The 18,682-nt window shown below is 44.7% G+C and overlaps 1 protein-coding gene across 17 annotated transcripts in view; it reads right to left on the bottom strand.

Moving 5' to 3' along the window:
• Positions 1 to 1,302: 1,302 nt before the first annotated feature.
• The window catches only part of ARMH3 (armadillo like helical domain containing 3), a 181,164-nt gene continuing 163,784 nt past the window's right edge, over positions 1,303 to 18,682 (bottom strand). For 12 of the 17 annotated variants that reach the window (XM_067024827.1, XM_067024822.1, XM_067024831.1 and 9 more), the window contains 2 exons: positions 5,487 to 5,603; positions 1,303 to 2,892 (listed from right to left, as the gene is read on the bottom strand). In XM_067024827.1, coding sequence (XP_066880928.1) covers positions 2,800 to 2,892; positions 5,487 to 5,603 — 210 coding nt within the window. In that variant the 3' untranslated portion in view covers positions 1,303 to 2,799. Of the gene's footprint in view, positions 2,893 to 5,486; positions 5,604 to 8,885; positions 9,071 to 18,682 lie in introns of those variants that run through there. The other 5 variants (XM_067024832.1, XM_067024833.1, XM_067024837.1 and 2 more) reach the window with 2 other exon arrangements.

The following is an 18,682-nucleotide window of genomic DNA, read 5'->3' as shown; positions in this document are numbered from 1 at the left end:
GACTACAATTTTCTCTTCTCTTGGAAGGACCCCTACCCTCACCCACTCCAGGACCCTGTCTCTGGGTTCTATTCACCCTCAAGGTGCCTTCTTCCCTGATATAATGACCCCCGCTGGCCAACTGGGAAGAAAAAGAAAAGAAAGAGTGAACCAGGTCAGTTTCTCAAGACTTTCTTGTTCTTTTGTTCCTTTTTTTTTTCCTTTCAACTTTCCTGCCCTGCTCTCTTCTGTCACCTGCCCTGTCCTAGATTCCTTCTGTTTTCCAGAAGATTTGGGAAATGATTGAGGGGTTTGGGGATGCAGGCAAGAGTGGGGGAGAAATGCCCTTGTTATGAGGCCCCCTTCCCTTAGACTAGCTCTTTTTTCTGAAGCTAGTGGCTAGCACAAAGCTCGGCTACCTCCGGCTCCCAGGAATGGCTACTGAACGACTGAGCCTACTAGTCTGACCTCCCCCACGATCCTTCCTGGGCTCCTAGCCCATGAGCCCCCCAACCATCATGAGGATTAGGGGTGGGGGCAATGTCTGATAGGTTTTGATGGTATGGTGGCAGTGTCCCAGGTAATCCTGCCTGCCCAATGGCTCCTCTGGAGGAGTGACCTGCTGAGATGGAAAGCTTCAGCTAAAGTGACCCCAGCACATTTAATCTCTTCAGCTGGATTAATTTACAAGCACTTGATTCAATTAACCCAGCAGGAATTGTGGTGAGAGTTCAGGCATGAGAAGGGGACAAGCAGCCAAAGGAAGGATTATCTTTGGGAGCAATGCCCTACTCCTGGCTTTTCCCTGACTCTGGAGGGTCCTCCACAGACCTGGTATAGACATTGGGGCACGGACAGAGCATAGACGGCTCCTTTTGGGGTTAAATTCTAAGAAAGGATGGGACTCCTATTTGGAATTCTTAGAATAGGTGTATGTAAATGGGCCAAGAGATGGGCTTTTAAAATGGAGGGCAAGGAGTACTTTGCTTATTGCCTCATGTCCTGGACCTGCCCTTATGCACTTCATATGAAAGGCTGGCAGGAATCTAGAAGCAGCCCAAATAGGCTGGCTGGCCTCCTTAACACCAAATTTTGAGGTAAAGGGATTTTCTTCTTCCTTCCTTCCACCCAAAAGGCAAAGGGAGGCTACAACTTCTGAACTGAACTGGCTTCCACTAGGACCAGGAGACTGAGAAACAGCATATAAAGGGTTCCCTAACCAGATGAGACCAGCACCTGGGAGATTACCTTAACTCTGTCATTGAGAAAGGAGTTCTGGATAACAGAGATTAAGGGGAAACAGAAAAGACACTAAAAAGACTGTCCCATACAAATCAATTTTTAATAACTTCAACTTGCCACCAGCTTCCAGCTCCTGCTCCTCTGGGGTTTATCACCATGGAAAACACTAAATGCCCCAGGCTGGACTATCCATCTAGTGATCAGAGATGACCCTGCCCTTGATACCTTAAGAATCAACAACTATACATGGCAGCACGATGGTGGATTCTCTGGAATTTGCTCAATGTTGGAGTCGGAACTCTGGTTCCCAGGGAGGGCGAGTACCCCAAAAAGATTTGAAGCCAAGTGGAATAGCAGCTGGGGAGGTCCCAGACCTGCTCTCACGACTGGATTCTGGTACTTACTCCCAGATTCTTCCTGTGCTGCTTGCCCTCTACCACCCTGAGGGCTTTAGAAAGGGAGGATCTCAGAGCGGCAGCTACTTCAAAGGCAGCTGTGGGGCAGGAAAGCCTACAGTAGTAGTCCCAAGGAGGCTGTCCAGAGAAGGCACCATAGGCCAACTTCCCAAAGTTTGGCCTCTCCATGATGCTCACCTGGCCTGTTTCAGAGCCTGGCCCCAGCAAGTTCTCTCCCTTCCAGTCACCAGACCACAGCAGGAACAGATTCCTCCCCAGAGGAAATTCTCACGCAGGCTGGATGTAAACAACAGCCTGGTGAGGGGGTGGAACACGTGGAGGGGAGCTCAGCAGACGCAAGAAAGGCTCCCAGAGGAGGGGGTAGCTAAGGAGGTGGGGAAGCTGCTGGAAAGGGAACCAGCAAAGTAGGCACCTGAGGGCTCCAGAAAACCTGTCCATGTTTATTTCACACACACACCCTAAAGACAATTTAAACCAGATTGAAAATGAAAAGCTAAGGTGGTGACCCTGTAGTGCTGACGAGTCAATGGGCTGGAAGGCAGGGGAACGCAAACAGGTACTCCTGGTGCCAAGAATCAAATCCACAAAGTGGTGGTCAGACAGCAGAGGAGTCAGCTCTGGATTCAGAAAATAGAAAAAACGTATCCCATTCCTACCCCACCCTAAGCCTGAGCTAAGTTGGGTCAAGTGCCGGTGGGGGCAGGGGACACAGATTTCTGGGCACAAAGGAAGCAGAACTGGCTCCCCCTACATCTGAGAGTTAGTCTGTTTTCAGAAGCCTAGGAGAACCACTGATGCCCCAGGTGTTGGCATCACCCTAAGGCTTACCCAACAGCTCCTGAAAATTAGTCAGTAGCCACAACTTGTAATCTCAATTGGAAATATGAGGGGTTGTTCAGAGAGCCCACCCTGGAAGTCCCCACATTTCTGCAGGTGTCTCCCTGTGCCCACCCATCCTCTCCCCAAATAAGATTATCCTTGGCTTGCCCATCCTGGCCCCTGCTGTCCAAGCTCCACTGAAGTGCGGCCTTCACCGAGAGACCTCGGTATCTGTGTTTTTCTCCAGCTTTGGGAACAGGCCCTCTCCCCTCGCCCCTGCCTCCAGCCCAGGAAGCCTCATGGGTAAGGGCAGTCAGTGGCTGCCCAGGTATGCATGGCAGCCTCAGGAGATAGTGGAGAATTCCTTGAGCAGGACTTCCTGGCTGAGTGTGTGGAAGGCCAGGTTCCTCCGGACGTTGGTGCTAATGGATCGAACCTGGAAAAAGGTGAGGGAAGGTGGGGGGGCACAGGCAGAGAGAAAACAGGAGAGAGTCCGTTACAAACAGCAGAGGGCAGTGCCTGAAGCACAAGGCCAAGATGCAGTGCTAGAAGTTTCTCTCTTAGGAAATGAACCCTTAACATCTATCATCCCTGCAGGTAAATGAGCAAACAATTCCGTGATAGTCGGAAGAAAAGAGAGGTTGAGAGACAGGAATCCTAGTGGATGCGAGAAGGGCGTCTGAGCACCTGATGAGGTAAAAACAAGCACAGACAGGGAAGGAAGGCTGAGGTCAGGCCTTTGTCCTTGCCTCAGTCAGGCAGAAGGGGGACTGATCTGGTCAGTGGTCTAATGGAGGAGGAGAAACTGAGGCCAGAGGACTCATGCTCTGGAGCTACCTCTCTTTGGATGTGTTTCGAGTCTCCTCAATCTCCTTCTGTATTTATCTACTTTTCTGGGTTGGAAAGAACGTTTAGAGATGCAGCCCTTGTCTGTCATTGGATGGAAGGAGGCCAATAGCCAGGATCAGGTCATACAGCCAGTGAGTCCCAGTTGTGAAAGTAGGACCCAGGTTTCTCAACTCCTAGTCCAGCACTCTCCATACCACAAAGATGCCTCCCCACTTGAGAGGAAAGTCTAGCTGTATCCTTGGTATGTCCCCACTGCTCATGCTTTCTACCCACAGCCCAAGAACCTTGCAGGAAGTCCTGCCTGTGTCAGCAGGAGAAAAGACCTCTGGGAAAGGGGTCAGAAGGCCAAACTCCCTGCTGTGAGTGGGTTCTAAGAGGAATCCAGCAGACTCTGGAAGGAAATTCATTCATGGGAAACAGAAGTGAACATCGAATGAGAGATAAAGCAGGGGAGGAAGGAGAAAAAGAAAGTGTATCTGTCTTAGGCCCCAAAGCCCAGGGAGCTTTTCTTCAATTTCTGCTTTGCTATGGGAAACTTAATGAAGTCATCAGGCAGGAAGCAGAGGAAAGGGCAGCATGGCAAACAACAGGCAGCTCAAGCTCATTAACTCCAAACCTAACCAGACCCTCTTTGCTTCCCTGTGCCAGAGGTACAGATATGAAGAGAAATGAGTAAGGCACAGGCTAGTGCCCAAAAGCCTCAAGAGAGCTGCTTGAACTCTCTCCTCCACAATCCTCTTCATCTCCCAATAACTTGCTGACCACCCCATTAAAATACTGTATGTACTCTGCTATCTTCTTATTACATACACTACTGGCTTCCCTGTTCCCAACTAACTCAGTCCAGAGTATATCTGACTCACCTTGGGGAAACCCAATAATCCCAGGAATGCCATGTCAGGGTCAGAGTTGGGCTGGGTTTAGCACAAGACAGGTGATCTAAAATCTAGTACCTTCATCATGGACTGGGCATGGGTAAGTAAAAGCTGGGCTGATGCAAGTTCTGCCCCAGCAGTGGGAGGTCTGAGGACATGGGAAGTCAGTACACAGGCCTGTGTGCCCTGGTCTCAGCCCCCAGCCATGATCATGCACTACCAGGCAGGTGGAGTGGCAGGAATACAGGGAGACTGGGCTTTTCCTGAGAGCATCTGCTGAGCACAGGACAGGACAGGGACCACCAACAGGGTAAGTCCAGTTCTGTGGAAATGCTGACTGGGAGGTGGAGTAGGAGGCGGAGCAGATGTTCACTGGCTGCAGGCGGCCAAGGGAGGGGGCTGCAGGAAGCTGAGTGACTGGAAAGTGGGAATGGGGGTAGAGAGTAAAGACTGGAGAACTAGATTGGAAGGGCACTCAGACCAGGACCCAGTTAGGAATTTAGGAAGAAGTGATTACATAAGGAGGAGAAGAATCAATTACTCTCATTAGTTACTCTGAGGACAGGATAAGGAGTAATGAGCCAGAGCTGCCACTGGGAACACATGTCAAACTCCAGGCCCAGCTGGAGCTGTGCAAGGGCTGTCACCATGGCTGCAGAGGAGAGGTGGGCACTGCTGCCTCAGGCTTCTCACCCTTCCCAGCCTGGCACCAGTACTCTGGGGAATATCTTGGTCTCTCACTGCCTGGTCCTTCCCGGACTGCTTTGGGAGATAAGTTGCAAACCCAATCCAAGCAGGCCCCTCCAGTCTTATTTCATCAGCCTTTGCCCACCTGCACAGTAGAACCCTAAAGCAGGGTGTTCTTTCCTCCACCAGAAATCCCTCATTGGGAAGCCTGTAGAAGACAGATCTCTTCCAGAAAGTGGGAGAAGGGAAAGGTTGCTCATTTATGGCAGGGGTTGGAATTTCAGGTCCTAAAAAGCAGTTATTCATGGAGTCATTTTAAAATGAAAGAATAATAATAATAACAGGGCTTCCCTGATGGCACAGTGGTTAAGAATCCGCCTGCCAATGCAGGGGACACGGGTTCAAGCCCTGGTCCGGGAAGATCCCACATGCTGCGAAGCAACTAATAAGCCCATGCGCCACAACTACTGAGCCTGTGCTCTAGAGCCCACGAGACACAACTACTGAGCCTGTGCGCCACAACTACTGAAGCTCACACGCCTAGAGCCCGTGCTGTGGAAAAGGGCTGGGAAAGGGCCCTTAAGAGACACAAGCAGAGATGGAGGTAGGGCACACTCACCAGCTCTTTGAAGAAGGCGGCTTCCTTGTGCTGCTCGGAGTAGCGCTCATACTGGTCCAGGCCATCTTGCAGCTTCAGTGTGAGCGTGTCATAGTTGGCTCGCACTACCTCTAGCACCTGGGGAAGTCAAGGGCCAGGTGGGGCTTAGTCCACACGAACCCTAGGTCATTTGGCCCCCACGCCCCTCCTGCTGCCCTACTGTGTTGAATTCAGTCTTAGACAATACTCCCAAGAGACCTTGCTCACTACTTATTACCCTGAAAAAAGCCTGGCCATGGGGAGTGATTCCTCAGGTTTCTGGAGCCATGTTTTTGGTTTTCTTTTTAATTTTTATTGAAATATAGTCGATTTACAATGGTGTGTGTTTCAGGTGTACAGCAAAGTGATTCAGTTATACATATATACAAAAATACATAGGGAATTCCCTGGCAGTCCAGTGTTTAGAACTCCATGCTTTCACTGCCGAGGGCATGGGTTCAAGCCCTGGTTGGGGAATTAAGATCCCACAAGCTGTGTGGCATGGCCAAAATATATATATACACACATACATACATATTCTTTTTTTTACATTCTCTTTCATTATAGGATATTACAAGATATTGAGTATATAGTTCCCTATGCTATATGGTAGGTGGGACCACTTTCTAATCTCTTCCATCCCCTGCCTTTCCTGACTAGTCCAGCCTGGTCACCAGGGCTGTTTACTATGGGTATGGTAAAGAAGCATGAGAAGAGGTGACAGAACAGTGAGTGTCAGAGCCCCTCAGTATCCCTGATACCAAAGATGCGTTCTCAGCCATATCCTGCAGCTTTCTCTGGCCAGGCTGTCAACTGCTGAGTAAGACTTTGCCAATGTCTCCTTCCTTTTCTTTTTCTGGGAGCCACATTTCTTCAGTCCTGGGATGTTCCTCAGCACCATCTGCCACTTGTTTTCATCTCCCAATGCCAACTCAGTCTTCTTATCCATTGCCTGGATGGAACTTTTCGGGCATCCTAGCCTTGGAGTGTAGGAGACACTTTCTAAACTAAGCTAGAGCTTATCTCATCCTCTTTTGTTCTGATAAGGGCTCCCTCCCCTACTATGCCTCTGCTTTCTATGGGGGTGGATTCAGACCTCCACTAACTCCAGGAACCTTGGATCTCTGTGGTTCCAGAAGGAAAAGACTACCAAAGCCAGTCCTGATATGACTTCGGCTTATCAGACCATAAATCAAAGACAAGGATAATTAGTTACATCACGAATATTTAGAGGTGAACTAGCCCAGCCCCCTGCTGCCCATTTTAATGAAAACTATTTTTTTATATCATGTCTATTATTAGCAAGACCAGACTAGTATTTAGAGAGTGTAGTACTATCTTGCCATCTTGAAGATAATTATATTTGGGTTATACAATGATTAGTTACATCAGAAGATGTAGATCTTCTACATTAAGTTAGAAGAAGTGAGCTGGGTAGAAAGAAGAGATCAGGAGAGTGAATAATTTTTCACTGTGGCAATCTGTGTGATAGCTATTTTGCAATTTGATCTGACCTGGGAGGGAAGTGTATGATGTCATGAAGAGCTCCCAGCTCAGTAGGGAGTCTTGGGAGGAAGGAGTGTGATGAAGGAGGCTTAGCTCCAACAGAACGTAGGGGTGAAGGGAATAAGCTAGAGTCAGGACTGAGCAGAGGGACTGAGAATGGATTCCTGAGGGGTACAAAGGTGCCTCTGGGCTGTTCCCTTCACCAGTTCAGTCTTGTGCCAGGGAAGACTTCACCTAGTGGCAAACACTTCTGCCTGCCAAGAATTACTGAGGAGAAAGTAGGGATGGAGAACACAGGCTTGTGTTCCTGAGTTTGGGAGGGACAGCTAGGTCAAAGGTCTGGTCCAGATTCAGGCTCTTTTCCTCCTGACACCCCACTCCTCAAGGTCACTTTGCTAAACTATGTCCCACAGACTCTAGTATAGGCTGGCTCCTTTGCTTCTAATTCCATTTGTCAGCTCTGTCAGCAAGAGGACCAGTACCCAGCAACACCAGTCATCCACGAAGTAATCTGGGCCCCTCATGCACGTGGGATGTGCTAGTGGCTGAAATATCTACACCCAAGGTCTTGGCTCAGAAGTAAATGGCTCAAGCCCAGAAAAAGGCAAAATTCCAGAAAAAGGCAACCAGCTCCCAGGAATCAGGCAGAATAAGATAATACATGCTTTTCCAATCCCTGAACTCTGGGCAGCTTCAGCAATGGCTATGACCCAGCAACCTGGGCTCAGCCTTTCCTAAGGGGTGTCAGGTGCCAAAAGACAAATACCATGCTAAAGCTAACTCCTGAGAAGAAGAAACAGCACATCAAGAGATGCAATGAGAGCCTCAGGCAAGGCCGCCCTGATCACCTGGGCTTTCTCTCTTCTTGCCAGGGCAGAGTGGAAGGTTTAAGATATCGCTCAGAACAGGGATTTTTTTCTTTCCCAATAAAGCTGGCTTTTCCTGGAAGAGCTTAGTTCAGTTTCTTGCAGGGAGGTGAAAGCAGAGAAGGCCCCTGAGCTATCAGCTCCTTGGAAGGAAACCAGAGGCCTGGCTGGACTTTGTGCATGATCTCAGCTCTCCCCTTGTCCAGACATTGCCCAGGGTCACGTTCTCCTTCCCTGGCCCTTTCTTGTGTTCACCCAGCCACTGCCATTTCCTGCCCATATCACTTCTCTTAAATTTCCAAGAGAAGAAAACATTCTAAGCTCAGGTCTGGGCCCCAGCCCATTCGGAACTTCAGAGCACTAGGGATACACTCCTCATCTGGGATCTTCCTTTCTGTAGCTTAAGACTTTAGGAATATGTCCCATTTGGGCCTCCCTCACACTCAACACTGGCCTGGGACATGGCAAGGGCAGTAGTTAGGCAGAGGGTAATATCCCAGAACCTTGTACCTAAAGGCCTCAGGTTTTATCATAATTTGCCGCCTCAATTTCTGACGTCCTGGCAACTTTAAAGGCCCTTCCTAGGGGGACATCCCTCCCTAATCAATCAGGTAACAGTCTACACCGTAGCACAGCCCACCTTCTTTTACCAGTTGTTGGGCTTGTGGGCTTCCTAGAATCTTTCATTTTCTCTGAAAGGACCTCATCTGGCCTCTCACTCTTCCTCTACTTTCCCAAAGCAGCCCCTCCCCAGAACTGGTTATGTGTTTACTGTGTTTAATGTGTTTCTTTTCTCCCAGAAGCAATAAAGGTCTCTCCCTAACTCTACAATCCCACCAGTCTAAGGACAGCCCTTCAGTGGCATTCTCACAATTAAGTGGTGGTCACGTGCTGGACAGCTTGTAAGGAGAATTCTGAGGATAGAGAAGCAAAAAGCCAATTCTTCTTCCTCCATAATCCATATTTATTCTTCCAAATTCAGGATTAGTTAAAGCTAAACAAGAAGCACTGCAGGGACTTCCCTGGTGGCAGTGGTTAAGAATCTACCTGCCGGGCTTCCCTGGTGGCGCAGTGGTTGAGAGTCCGCCTGCCGATGCAGGGGACACGGGTTCGTGCCCCAGTCCGGGAAGATCCCACACGCCGTGGAGCAGCTAGGCCCGTGAGCCATGGCCGCTGAGCCTGCGCGTCCGGAGCCTATGGTCCGCAACGGGAGAGGCCACAACAGTGAGAGGCCCGCGTACCGCCAAAAAAGAAAAAAAAAAAAATCTATCTGCCAATGCAGGGGACACGGGTTCAATAACTTGATCCGGGAAGATCCCACATGCCACAGAGCAGCTAAGCCTGTGTGCCACAACTACTGAAGCCCATGCGCCCTAGAACCTGTGCTCTTCAACAAGAGAGGCCACCGCAATGAGAAGCCCATGCACTGCAGCAAAATAGCCCCCACTCACCACAACTAGAGAAAGCCCACGTGCAGCAATGAAGACCCAATGCAGCCAAAAAAAAAAAAAAAAAAAGCAATACAAAGATGTTCTCCAATTAAAGACATTGGTGGGTCACAGTCTGGGTCTAGTTGTGCCTAGGCCCTGAAAAAGAATCTCAACCATCAGCTATTAATTTTCAAAATAACGTAGTTAAGAGAATGGCTCTAGAGCCAGCCTGCCTGGACTCACCCTAGCTCTACCACATACTAACAGCAGGGTGGAGCTGGGTGAGCTCGTTTCCTCATCTGTAAAACAGGGATAATAATACCGTTCATCATATAGAAGATTAAATAAGGTAATATATATAAAGCGCCAAGTATACCACTTGACACACAAGCAGTACGTAATAACCATAGCTGTTATTATTATTATTTTTACACTGGGTTGACAATCATTTCATAAGTTTATTTTATTTTTAAATTAATTTATTTTTTGTTTATTTTTGGCTGTGTTGGGTCTTCATTGCTGCATGCAGGCTTTCTCTAGTTGCGGCGAGTGGGGGTTACTCTTCGTCGTGGTGCGCAGGCTTTTCATTGCAGTGGCTTCTCTTGTTGTGCTGCATGGGCTCTAGGTGCGTGAGCTTCAGTAGTTGTGGTGCACAGGCTCAGTAGTTGTGTCTCGTGGGCTCTAGAGCACAGGCTCAGTAGTTGTGGCGCATGGGCTTAGTTGCTTCGCAGCATGTGGGATCTTCCCGGACCAGGGCTCGAACCCATGTCCCCTGCATTGGCAGGCGGATTCTTAACCACTGTGCCATCAGGGAAGCCCTGTTATTATTATTATTCTTTCATTTTAAAATGACTCCATGAATAACTGCTTTTTAGGACCTGAAATTCCAACCCCTGCCATAAATGAGCAACCTTTCCCTTCTCCCACTTTCTGGAAGAGATCTGTCTTCTACAGGCTTCCCAATGAGGGATTTCTGGTGGAGGAAAGAACACCCTGCTTTAGGGTTTGTGCTTTAGCAGGTACAGGCAGGCTGAGTGGCAGGCTCTCTCTTGAAGAAACAAACATGCTATTACTACTGAGTTCCTCACTGAAACTGCATCATAGCTAGATTCTCAGCACCCTGAAGGAAGGCACCCAGTTTTACATTACAGATTTTCCACAATGCCTAACAAAGTCCTAAGGAACAGTAAACATTCAACATGCTTGTGGACTAATTTAGTAACACTCAGGCCCAACCAAAAAGGAAAAGAATCTCTCATCAAGGTTGCACGATAGGGGAGTTCTCTGGTGGTCTAGTGGTTAGGATTCGGCTTTCACTGCTGTGGCCTGGGTTCAGTCCCTAGTCAGGGAACTGAGATCCCGCAAGCTGCGCACGGCCCAGGAGGGAAAAAAAGTCTCATGATAAGATTAGAATTAGACAGTACACCCAGCCAGTGCACTGTTCTCAGCACTCTTATAGGCTTCTAAAGCCCAAGTCCTGCCTTTAAGGAGCTAACAAGCAAATGGGGAATCAAGATAAACCACCATGTAAGGGCATACCCACATATATAAGCACATAAACAGTTGGGCCAGTAGAACTAAGTGTGGTTTGCAGTCAGCTGCATAACTGACCAGTGAATGGGCAGCCTGGTTGAAACAGTATCACATCTTTTAAGACAGGGAAAATTAAGGAATCCAAAGTCTCTTCTCTTGCCTACCACCTAATCCTACTCAGCTAATTCAGATTGCAAAATTCTCTCCAGGTGGACATAGCCTAAAGGAGTCATGATGACCAAGAAGACAGTTAACTGTCAGGACAAAATATCATCCATCCAAGAGCTTCAGCTTCAATTCTTGCTCTTTTAAGAGAGTGGAGGGTTGAACCTTTGTAAATGATCAATGTAAGGCTGGGACTCTGGCCCAAGAATAGAAGGAAAAAATGGGGAAAGGGAAGAGAGATGTTTTAGTGGATTATCTTTAAAAATATATTAAAATGCTCACTATAACATATTGTTTCCAAAATCCACTCAAGACTCTCCTCTAGGACTTCCCTGGTGGCTCAGCAGTTAAAAATCCACCTGCCAATGCAGGGGACATGTGTTGGAGCCCTGGTCTGGGAAGATGCCACATGCCGCGGAGCAACTAAGCCTGTGTACCACAACTACTGAGCCTGCACCCTAGAGCCACCAAGCCACAGCTACTGAGCCTGCATGCCTAGAGCCCATGCTCCACAACAAAGAGAAGCCACCATAATAAGAGGCCCGCGCACTGCAATGAAGAGTAGCCCTGGCTCGCCGCAAATAGAGAAAGCCCACGCACAGCAACAAAGACCCAACACAGCCAAAGATAAATAAATAAATTTATTTTTAAAAACCCTTTCCTCCAGTAACTAAAAAAAGAAGGAAGGAAGAAAGAGAATGAAGTAAAATGGACAACGCATATGAATAGTTAATTCAAGGGAAGTTTCTCTGAAAAGTATATGAATTTTAAAAAATTTAGTTGGGTAACTCAGGGTTTACTGTAATATTTTAAAGTAGTTCAGGACTTCCACTTCCATTCATGATGGAGTAACTGAAAACTAGGAAAGAAATACCTCTTTTCATACATGGTATAAAAGGCAGTTCAGGACAGGAATCCTGAGAGAAAGAAAATATAAGGTGAGCATGAATATCTTGCTGGGCTAAGGAGACACTCTCGAGTTTGGAAAGGAAGAGGTGGCTGGCACTTGTGAGGCAGGTTACCAGAAAGAAAAGAGGCAAAGAACAGAGCTTCAGAAATTTATGTAGGATTCCCACTGAATCTGCTGCTGAATAAGAATCGCACGTATAAGGTAAAATTCAACCAGTTCAAACAAAAAAATGACTAAGGATCTGTAAGCTGAACAGTTCCCAGAGCTCACACAGGACTGGGAGGTGTATGAATTTTGACCAAGCAGAATGAAAAGTACCTGTTGAATATGTATGGCATTCAAAAGAGGCACCAGAACAGTCACACCTTAATTATAGAACTAAACTAGCCCTAGAGTTAAAGGCCACTATAAACCTACCTTAACAAAGATAAAAAGAAATTTCATGGATGAAGGTGGTCAAAAGGTACAAACTTCCAATTATAAGATAAATTAGTACTGGGGATGTAATGTACTACATGCTGTATGGTATGGTTAACACTGCTGTATGGTATATTTGGAAATTATTGAGAGAGTAAATCCCAAGAGTTTTCATCACAAGGAACACCCCATTCCCCGCCACTTTTGTACCTATAGGGGATGACTAATGTTACTAAAGTTACTGTGGTAAATTTAAACAGTACTATATGTCAATTATACCTCAAGGAACACCCCATTCCCCACCACCTTTGTACCTACAGGAGATGACTAATGTTAACTAAAGTTACTGTGGTAAATTTAAACAGTACTGTATGTCAATTATATCTCAATAACACTCTAGAAAAAGATCACCAAATGAAAAAAAGGAGTTTCAAGAGAACATTGCTGCTCCACAAATAATTTGCTTACCTTCCTCAATGAAGTACAACATTATTTAATAAAGATAACAAAATCCAGCACTTAACTATATAACATTCACAATGCCCAGTATCCAATAAAAAATTATCAGACACATCTGGGCTTCCCTGGTGGCTCAGTGGTTAAGAATCTGCCAGCCAATGCACGGTACATGGGTTCGAACCCTGGTCCAGGAAGATCCCAAAGGCCCCGGAGCAACTAGGCCTGTGTGCCACAACTACTGAAGCCCACGCATCTAGCCCGTGCTCCACAACAAGAGAAACCACTGCAATGAGAAGCCCGTGCACCGAAATGAAAAGTAGCCCCCGCTTGCCACAACCAGAGAAAGCCCATGCACAGCAACAAGACCCAATGTAGCCAAAAATTTTTTTAAAAAAACAAAAAAACCCAGACACGTCAAGAAGCAGGAAAATGTAACTCATAACCAAGAAAACCAACAATGAATAGAAATAGACCTAGAAATGAAAGAGATGATGGAATTAGCAAGGACATTTAAAAAGCTATTATAATTATGTTCAAGTGTTTAAAGACGACCATGAACATAATAAGGAACAAAATGGAAGGTATAAGGCACATCACAATAAAACTGCTGAAAATCAATGTTAAAGACAGAATATTAAAAACAGCTAGAAGGGGGATAAACACATTATGTACAGAGGAGCAAAGATAAAAACTCACAATTCTTGTCAATAACTATACAAGCCAGAAAACAATGGAATGATATGGTGCTAAAAGCAAAAAAATTGTTAGCCCAGAATTCTATATCCAGCAAAAATATCTTTCTAAAATGAGGGTGAAATAAAGACCTTATCAAACAAACAATCTAACAGACTGTTGCCAACAGTCCTGCAACTAGAAGAGATGTTTAAAGAAGATCTTCTGGTAGAAGGACAATTATATTATCTGGATCTATAAATAGGAATAAATAATACTGGAAATGGTAAATACACAGATAAGTGTAAAAAACTTTTACATAAATTTGAAAACTAGGAAAAAAGATAAATGACTCTTTAAAGCAAAAAATAATAACAATCTAAAGTGAAATTCATAAGAAACCTAGAAGAAAAATGTCTGACAACAGTAGTACAAAGAACAAGAGGGGGACAAATGGAAACACACTACTGCAAGGTTACTATACATTACATGAAGTCCTGTAACATATTTTGAAGGTACACTGTGGTAAGTTAAAGATGCATATAGTAAAACCTAGAGCAACGACTAAAATAATAAAATTAAGAGGTATAGAAATGAATATTGGACATAAAATGGAATCATAAAAAATACTCAGTTAGAAACCATTTCCTCTAAGATCAGGAACAAGACAAGGTTGTCCACTCTCACCTTATTATTCAACATAGTTTTGGAAGTTCTAGCCACAGCAATCAGAGAAGAAAAAGAAATAAAAGAAATCCAAATCGGAAAAGAAAAGGTAAAGCTGTCACTGTTTTCAGATGACATGATACTATACATAGAGAACCCTAAAGATGTTACCAGAAAACTACTAGAGCTAATCAATGAACTTGGTAAAGTAGCAGGATATAAAATTAATGCACAGAAATATCTTGCATTCCTATACATTAAAGATGAAAAATCTGAAAGAGAAATTAAGGAAACACTCCCATTTACCACTGCAACAAAAAGAATAAAATACCTAGCAATAAACCTACCTAAGGAGACAAAAGACCGGTATGCAGAAAACTGTAAGACACTGATGAAAGAAATTAAACATGATACAAACAGATGGAGAGATATACCATGTTCTTGGATTGGAAGAATCAACACTGTGAAAATGACTATACTACCCAAAGCAATCTACAGATTCAGTGCAATCCCTATCAAACTACCACTGGCATTTTTCACAGAACTAGAACAAAAAGTTTCAAAATTTGTATGGAAACACAAAAGACCCCGAAGAGCCAAAGCAATCTTAAGAAAGAAAAACGGAGCTGGAGGAATCAGGCTCCTGGACTTCAGACTATACTACAAACCTACAGTAATCAAGACAGTATGGTACTGGCACAAAAACAGAAATATAGATCAATGGAACAGGATAGAAAGCCCAGAGATAACCCCACGCACATATGGTCACCTTATTTTTTCTTTTTTTTTTTTTTGCGGTACACGGGCCTCTCACTGTTGTGGCCTCTACCGTTGCGGAGCACAGGCTCCGGACACTCAGGCTCAGCGGCCACGGCTCACGGGCCCAGCCGCTCCGCGGCATGTGGGATCTTCCCGGACCAGGGCACAAACCCATGTCCCCTGCATCAGCAGGCAGACTCTCAACCACTGTGCCACCAGGGAAGCCCCTGGTCACCTTATTTTTCATAAAGGAGGCAAGGATATACAATGGAGAAAAAACACCTTCTTCAATAAGTGGTGCTGAGAAAACTGGACAGCTACATGTGAAAGAATGAAATTAGAACACTCCCTAACACCATACACCAAAATAAACTCAAAATGGATTAAAGACCTAAATCTAAGGCCAGACACTATAAAACTCTTAGAGGAAAACATAGGCAGACACTCTATGACATAAATCACAGCAAGATCTTTTTTGACCCACCTCCTAGAGAAATGGAAATGAAAACAAAAATAAACAAATGGGATCTAATGAAACTTAAAAGCTTTTGCACAGCAAAGGATACCATAAACAAGACCAAAAGACAACCCTCAGAATGGGAGAAAATATTTGCAAATGAAGCAACTGAAAAAGGATTAACCTCCAAAATTTATAAGCAGCACATGCAGCTCAATATCAAAAAAACAAACAACCCAATCCAAAAATGGGCAGAAGACCTAAACAGACATTTCTCCAAAGAAGATATACAGATTGCCAACAAAAACATGAAAGGATGCTCAACAACATTAATCATTAGAGAATGCAAATCAAAACTACAATGAGGTATCACCTCACACCAGTCAGAATGGCTATCATCAAAAAATCTACAAAGAATAAATGCTGGAGAGGGTGTGGAGAAAAGGGAATGCTCTTGCACTGTTGGTGGGAATGTAAATTGATACTGCCACTATGGAGAACAGTATGGAGGTTGCTTAAAAAACTAAAAATAGAACTACCATATGACAGCAATCCCACTACTGGGCATATACCCTGAGAAAACCATAATTCAAAAAGAAACATTTGGGCTTCCCTGGTGGCGCAGTGGTTGAGAGTCCGCCTGCCGATGCAGGGGACGCGGGTTCGTGCCCCGGTCCGGGAAGATCCCACATGCCGCAGAGCGGCTGGGCCCGTGAGCCATGGCCGCTGAGCCTGCGCATCCGGAGCCTGCGCTCCGCAACGGGAGAGGCCACAGCAGTGAGAGGCCCGTGTACCGCATAATAAATAAATAAATAAATAAATAAATAAATAATAAATAAATAAATAAATAAATAAATAAATAAAAAAAAATAAAAAGAAACATATACCACAATGTTCACTGCAGCTCTATTTACAATAGCCAGGACATGGAAGCAACCTAAGTGTCTATCAACAGATGAATGGATAAAGAAGATGTGGTACATATATACAATGGAATATTACTCAGCCATAAAAAGAAACAAAATTGAATTATTTGTAGTGAGGTGGATGGACCTAGAATCTGTCATACAGAGTAAGTCAGAAAAAGAAAAACAAATACCATATGCTAACACATATACATGGAATCTAAAAAAAAAATGGTTCTGAAGAACCTAGGGGCAGGACAGGAATAAAGACGTAAACATAGAGAATGGACTTGAGGACCCAGGGAGGGGGAAGGGTAAGCTGGGATGAAGTGAGAGAGTGGCATTGCATATATACACTACCAAATGTAAAATAGATAGCTAGTGGGAAGCAGCCACATAGCACAGGGAGATCAGCTCAGTGCTTTGTGACCACCTAGAGGGGTGGGATAGGGAGGGAGGGAGGGAGAAGCAAGAGGGAGGAGATATGGGGATATATGTATATGTATAGCTGATTCACTTTGTTATAAAGCAGAAACTAACACACCATTGTAAAGCAATTATACTCCAATAAAGATGTTAAAAAAATAAGAAAAAAGAAAATGAAAAACAGGAAAAATAACCTGCAAAAAAAAAATACTCAGTTTTTCCAAACAAAGGCAGAAAAAGATGAACAAAGAACAGATGGGAGAAAAAGAAAAAAAAAAAGGCAAGATGGCAGATTTCAAATCAGCCATATTAATAAATGTAACACTCCAATTAAAAGGCAGAGATTATAAAACTGGATATAAAATCAAGATTCAACTATGGGCTGTCTAAGAGAAATCCACCTAAAATATAAAGACACAAATAGGTTGAAGTTAAAAAGATGGGAAAAAACATGCTATATCAACACTAATTAAAAGAAACTTGAATTGCTGTATTAATATCTGACAAGGAGACTTCAAAACAAGGAATATTATCAGGAATAACGAGTGAAATTTCACAACAGTGAAAATAAACAAATGGGACCTAATTTAACTTAAAAGCTTCTACACAGCAATGGAAACCGTAAACAAAATGAAAAGACAACCTATGGAATGGGAGAAAATATTTGCAAACCATGTTACTGACAAGGGATTAATTTCCAAAGTATACAAACAGCTCATTATCAAAAAACAAACAACCCACTCCAAAAATGGGCAGAAGACCTAACAGACATTTCTCCAAAGAAGTTACACAGATTGCCAACAAACACATGAAAGGATGCTCAACATCATTAATCATTAGAGGAATTGCAAATCAAAACTACAATGAGGTATCACCTCACACCAGTGACAATGGCCATCATCAAAAAATCTGCAAACAATAAATGCTGGAGAGGGTGTGGAGAAAAGGGAACCCTCCTGCACTGTTGGTGGGAATGTAAATTGATACAGCCACTATGGAGAACAGTATGGAGGTTCCTTAAAAAACTAAAAATAGAATTACCATATGACCCAGCAATCCCACTACTGGGCATATACCCAGAGAAAACCATAATTAAAAAAGACACATGCACCCCAATGTTCACTGCAGCAGTATTTACAATAGCCAGGACATGGAAGCAACCTAAATGCCCATGGACAGACGAATGGATAAAGAAGATGTGGTACATGTATACAAAGTAACGAAACTGGTCATCTGTAGAGATGTGGATGGATCTAGAGACTGTCATACAGAGTGAAGTAAGTCAGAAAGAGAAAAACAAATATCGTATATTAACACATATATGTGGAACCTAGAAAAATGGTACAGATGAACCGGTCTGCAGGACAGAAATTGAGACACAGATGGAGAGAACAAACGTATGGACACCAAGGGGGAAAAGTGGCAGAAGGGTGGTGGTGGTGGTGTGATGAATTGGGAGATTGGGTTTGGCATATATACACTAACATGTATAAAATGGATAACTAATGAGAACCTGCTGTATAAAAAATAAATAAATTGGGCTTCCCTGGTGGTGCAGTGGTTGAGAGTCCGCCTGCCGATGCAGGGGACGCGGGTTCGTGCCCCGGTCTGGGAAGATCCCACGTGCCGCGGAGCGGCTGGGTCCGTGAGCCATGGTCACTGAGCCTGCGCGTCCGGAGCCTGTGCTCCGCAACGGGAGAGGCCACAACAGTGAGAGGCCCGCGTACCGCAAAAAAAAAATAAAATAAAAAAAAATAAAAATAAATAAATAAATAAATAAATTAAATTAAAGAGAAAAAAAAATTCTTCCTACAAAGAAAATTCCAGGTCCAGATGCCTTAACTGGTGAATTCTATTAATCATTAAGCAAGAACTAACAGTGATTCTTCACAAACTCTTTATAAAAATAGAGGAGGGGGGCTTCCCTGGTGGCACAGTGGTTAAGAGTCCAACCTGCTGATGCAGGGGACGCGGGTTCGTGCCCCGGTCCAGGAAGATCCCACATGC

The sequence above is a fragment of the Kogia breviceps genome, chromosome 2 (assembly GCF_026419965.1).
Source record: "Kogia breviceps isolate mKogBre1 chromosome 2, mKogBre1 haplotype 1, whole genome shotgun sequence".
In the NCBI taxonomy this organism is placed as follows: domain Eukaryota; kingdom Metazoa; phylum Chordata; class Mammalia; order Artiodactyla; family Physeteridae; genus Kogia; species Kogia breviceps.
Note: the sequence above shows the minus strand (reverse complement) of the source record. Positions and strands in the feature narration are given on the sequence as shown.